Here is a 5,282-nt window from a genome sequence, read left to right on the forward strand (position 1 = left end):
CTTATATATTGCGTCACTTCTGTCTGCAGACAATGTGGTCCTCTTGGCTTAATCAGGCTGTAAACTCCATCACGGATTTGGACAGTTTATGACCGAGTGTGAAAAAGTAGGGAAAAGGATCAGAACGAAAGAATTAAATTGAGGATATAAGCTTGCTGAAATGAGTTTTCTCCACAGAGTGGCTGGGTTGTGCCTTAGAGATAGTTTGAGAACCACAAACATCAGGGAGAGACTCAGAGTAGAGCCACTGACTCTCCGCATCAAGCCAATTAATGTGTTTCTGGAATCTGAAACAGGTGCATCCCGGTGCCTCCCTTTGGAAATTTTACCAGCACCACCAGATGGAAGGAGACCCCAGAGAAGACCCAGGACTCACTGGGAGGATTATATTTCCCAGATGGGACTTTTCTGATAATGCCTTGGGATCCCACAGTATGAGTTGGCAGTTGTGGCAGGGTGAAAAGGATGTGTGGTCATCATTGCTAAGACTGTTGCCCCAACAACTCTATTTCAGATAAGCAGTTGAAAATGAATGAATAATGAAAAATAACATTGAGACATATCCCATGATGCACCTTAAACATAAAAATACGTTTTCATTGTTAGTACAAGTACAACAATATAAACACAAAAAGACATCATGTCAACTTTATTAATGTGCAATGAATTCACTTTTTTCACATTTGGCTATGTTGCAACCTTATTGTAAAATTATTGAAATTATTTTCCCCACATGAAACAACACTCAATATAGAATGACAAAGCAAAAACAGGATTTTAGGCATTTTGCAACTTTTTTCAAAATTTAAAAACTGAAATATCATATTGATGCCAGTATTCAGACCGTTTGCATTAACATTTGAAATCTAGTTCAGGTTCATCCCATTCCATTGATCATCATCGAGATAATCTGTGCACCTTGTTTGGCATCCACTCATGGCCAATTCAATTCACTGCCAGTGATTAAGAAAGGTACACACCTGTCTCTATGGACTCCAACATGTGGCGTATCAGAGCAAAAGCCAAGTCAAAAGGTCCAGGCATAATTTAGAGACAGGATGGTGTCAATGCACAGATTTGAGGAAAGCGATAGAAAAACACTGAAGATTCCCAAGTGCACAGCTGCTTTCTTATTCTTAAATGGAAGAAGTCTGCAATAACCATAACTCTTCCTGGATCGGGTCTGCTGGCCAAACTGATGACTCATGAAGGAAAGACCATGCTGATATTTAAGTTTTTAATTTTTAATAAATTTGCAAATATTCCTAAAATCCTGTTTATTCTGGGGTATTGGGTGTTGCTTGATGTGGGGGGAAAATGAATTAAAATGAATTTTGGAACAAGGCTGCAACATAACAAATACTTTCTGAATATGCGTTACATATAGCTCTGTTTCCCAGATTTTGCAATGGTATTATTTCAAACATCCAGTATAAATTTAACATGGAAAAAATGCGTGTGTCCGACGTAAAGAAGATCGGTGATCTCAATGCATTATGATGTAGCGTTTTGATCACTCAAGGTGATTAGCAGAGTGCAGCTTTAAATACATCAGAGAAACAGTGCTGGACAGGTTGTGATGGTGGAATAATGGTGATGATTACACTTGCAACCACAAATTACAAAATGAATAAATACATAACTCTAGAGACAATATGGCTTTACCTTGAGCTGTTAGAGACCATGACAAGAATAGTGTGAGAAATTCTTAATTCTAAAAGATGTTTAATATAATAGACTGGAATGGATCCCAAACCCCTTGGTTTAAAGTGTGTCATTACACTATAGTGTTTTTAGGATTATAGGGTCACTACTGACACATACACAGGGTACAGTGAAATTCTCACTTACATCTGAGCTCCTCTGTTTATGCATTGTGAGAACACACTGCACTCTAATGTTTCATGCAACTGTCTCAGACCCAAAGCCACCCCCAGTGTTGATAGAGCAAAGTGATAAATCATATTTCAGAAACCAGACTTAGGGTGAGAAGTACCTTTGCGGCAGATTTCAAGTCTGTGTTCTGGTTAACTGTGCTTTACATAAAGAATAAACACACAAAAATAATACTTTAAAGACACAAATTTATGTTGTATTTAATAGACAATATAACAATAAAACATTCCTTTCAAAGAAGGAATTGAATCAAAGTAAAGATCTTCTTAGAGAGGCATGCAGTCTTGAGGAGCAACAGAGCCAATGACTGGGACCTTACTGGACTCATGAGTGGCCACACAGGAGTATCTCGCATGGCTCTTCCAGTCAGCAGCAGGCAGCTTCAGGTAGCTAATGGCCAGGTAGGAATTTCCACTGCTGTCCAAGGACACCGGGCTGGACTGAATGTTGTCCGTCACTCGCTGGCCATCCACACTCCACTGGATGTCTATGTACCCCGGGAAGAAGCCGCTCACCAGGCAGCTGAGAGTCACTTGGCCTGAACCACTGAGCTGCTCTTGTGGGGGAGGAAGAACCTGAACAGACGGACGAGGAAGGTCACTTCCTGGAGAAATAGAGGAAATATAACAGCGTCATATATAGAGCTGATTAAGCAATACCACATGTTTGCTGAAAATTATTTATTTTCAAATGATTTTGGGATTATCCAAGAGTAAAATGTTAAACTTTAATATATTTCTTTCCTGCGGAAATCACAACATCCTAAGTTCCCTAAAGAATTCAGCAGAGTTTTTTAATTCATTATAGCAAGATAGAGTATACAATTGCATATCAGGTAGTAAGTTAGTAGAAATATGTACTTTGTTGCTTTTTTACGTGAGGTCTAGCATTTGCAAAACTGATGTGGTTAGAAATATGACTGAATGCTTTTTATTATGTTTTATTCATTTTTTTATATCAAACTCACTTCTGAAGTCATATTCTGCAGGACTGCAGAGAGCCCAATCAGGTACAGAAAAGGTTTGCATGCGTGAAATACAATAATCTGTGTTCACACAGCAGAAACCTAATATTTCAACTTAAAAAACATCAGTCCTTTTTTAAAAAATATTTTTTAAGTTCAAATTCAGTTTTATATCCACAAAACAACACATAATGCCTTGCAATGAACTGGCACCCTGCCCTGAGTCTTCTCCTGCCTTACACCCAGTGCTGCGTTCATAAGCTCCTGCCCTCTAAAGTCTGAATTAAATTAGTCTGCGTAAATGGATGTGACTTACATAATCTGTAACTTCTGGCAGAATTACATGTTTAATTTGTAACAGTTTTATAAAACCACCTAAAACAGTTTAATTTAGACATGGATCAGAGGTTTTGATATTTTTATTCAGCACCAAGTGTATTTTAAAGGAAAAGTTGCTATCAAAAAAACCTCCACAACACTGCAATAGAAAAAGTGCATTTATGACATGGATGGGTAGGTGAACGTAATGAGGACTAAAGGTTGTAACAAATAAACATTTGTTTCAATAAATTCTTTGAGGACATATATAATTAAAAGTGTTGTTAAAATATTCATTGTTTTGAAGTATGCTTAAGTGGATAACATAAATTTTAATTCATAAGTACTGTGAATATTTTTGAAGAAAAACCTATCAACTCAGTAGCAAGAGCTCAAATATTTAATGTACTGCAAAGGATTGCTGAGTTTAATTTTGAATGGTAAACTTCAATGATCTTTGTCAATATGAAACTTTAGGTCTCTGTGTGACTGAAACTTATTTTGCTCTGTTATGATAAATACACTGCTCTTATCATTTTCCTATCTACTTTCAATTATAACTGTGTTGTATAATACAATACCTGAAATATTTTAAACAATAATTCTTCTTTTACACTGAACTCACTTAGACATGAATTTGATAGAAAGTAAGTCAAGTGGTTGAGTATGAACGCAATTTAATATTGCTCGACTCATTTAAAAATGTATCATATTAAGTAAACTAATCAAGTAATACAAATTTGTGGATTAAACTTAAACAGTGTCACTGTATTGTAAACCTTTAAAAACAAGTTTTCTTCTTCTTTGGGTACTTCAGTTTTAACTGTAATAAGTGTACTCACTCAGAACTTGTACGCGAGTTCCTTCTCCCCATGCTTGGTTTCCACTAGTATACCAAACAAAACAGTAGTATTTGGAGTCGTCATTTGCCTGGACATTATTAATTGTGAGAAGGTGATAACTCCTGACTGGATCTCTTGAAGGTACAAATCGATCTGATATCGCAGGAGCTCTGTAGATTTTGTTGTCAGCCATGTATGTTAGGACACCTTCAGGTGCTTTTCCAGGTGACTGGCGAATCCAGTACATGTTAATTCTTGAAACATTTGCATTTTTCACAGCACATTCCAGGGTGACAGACTGTCCAGGAGTCACAGGAATAACTGATGGAGACTGAGAGAAAATTGTAGGATCAGCATTTGCTGAAACTCCTAAAAGAAAGAAAGAAAGAAAGAAAGAAAGAAAGAAAGAAAGAAAGAAAGAAAGAAAGAATACATTAGTTAATGATCTTCAAAACATACATTTGTAGAGTACAAATTACTAATTTAATTGCAATTAATACATAATATATAATACATTGTACTAAAACCTGCTTTTCAAAATGATCTGTTTAGAAAAATATCTTAATTCACATTTCATGATTTTTCACTCACCCAGTAATAAAATAGAGCACAGTATCTGTAAAAGATTCATGTTGAGAAGTAGATGAAACAAATTTTTTTTCATCAATCTGTAATGTGACCAACTGGCCTTCAACTTTATATAATGCAATTTTGTTACGATGCATAAGTTAACTTTGTCAAAAATGTGTTTTATTGGTCACTGCATATTTTGCTTTATCTAATGTGCCAATCCGCATTTAGTACAAGAAAAGACTGTCGACCAATCACATAGCAGTTCTCTTTCAAAACAGCACCACACCTGCAGTCAACAGTCGTCATGTCACATATTTTTATACATCAAAGTCTAATTTAAAAAAACAAAAACTTTAGGGTTGACTCTATGCTGTTTAATAACTGATTTCAATTACAAATAAAGTAGAACAGAGCAATATTCTTATTCCTATCCTTAAAGTCCATACACTGTATAAGTATTAGGGCAGCTTTCATCGGTTTTACTTTTCAAAGAAAAGAGCGTTTTTTTGTTTTCAAAGCTGCACAGAATTGTTAATCACATTAATTTAATCCCAGTGAGAGTGAAAGTTAGAATCTGTTCTTTATATAATGATGTCACTTATAGATTCATGATAATTTTATATGTATTCATTTGAGTGAAATTATTAATAATCAATATTATTTCTAACAAACCTCAGCAATTAAAAGTA

The 5,282-nt window shown here is 35.5% G+C and overlaps 1 protein-coding gene across 1 annotated transcript; it reads right to left on the bottom strand.

Moving 5' to 3' along the window:
• Positions 1-2,129: 2,129 nt before the first annotated feature.
• LOC120517742 (immunoglobulin lambda-1 light chain-like) lies at positions 2,130-4,673 on the bottom strand. The gene is made up of 3 exons (XM_039740208.1): positions 4,612-4,673; positions 4,021-4,389; positions 2,130-2,500 (listed from the first exon to the last, which is right to left on the bottom strand). Exons 1-3 carry the CDS (start codon positions 4,649-4,651, stop codon positions 2,163-2,165), a joined length of 747 nt encoding a protein of 248 aa, XP_039596142.1. The 5' UTR covers positions 4,652-4,673; the 3' UTR covers positions 2,130-2,162.
• Between the last annotated feature and the right edge of the window lie 609 nt (positions 4,674-5,282).

This window comes from Polypterus senegalus, chromosome 1 (assembly GCF_016835505.1).
Source record: "Polypterus senegalus isolate Bchr_013 chromosome 1, ASM1683550v1, whole genome shotgun sequence".
NCBI lineage: Eukaryota > Metazoa > Chordata > Cladistia > Polypteriformes > Polypteridae > Polypterus > Polypterus senegalus.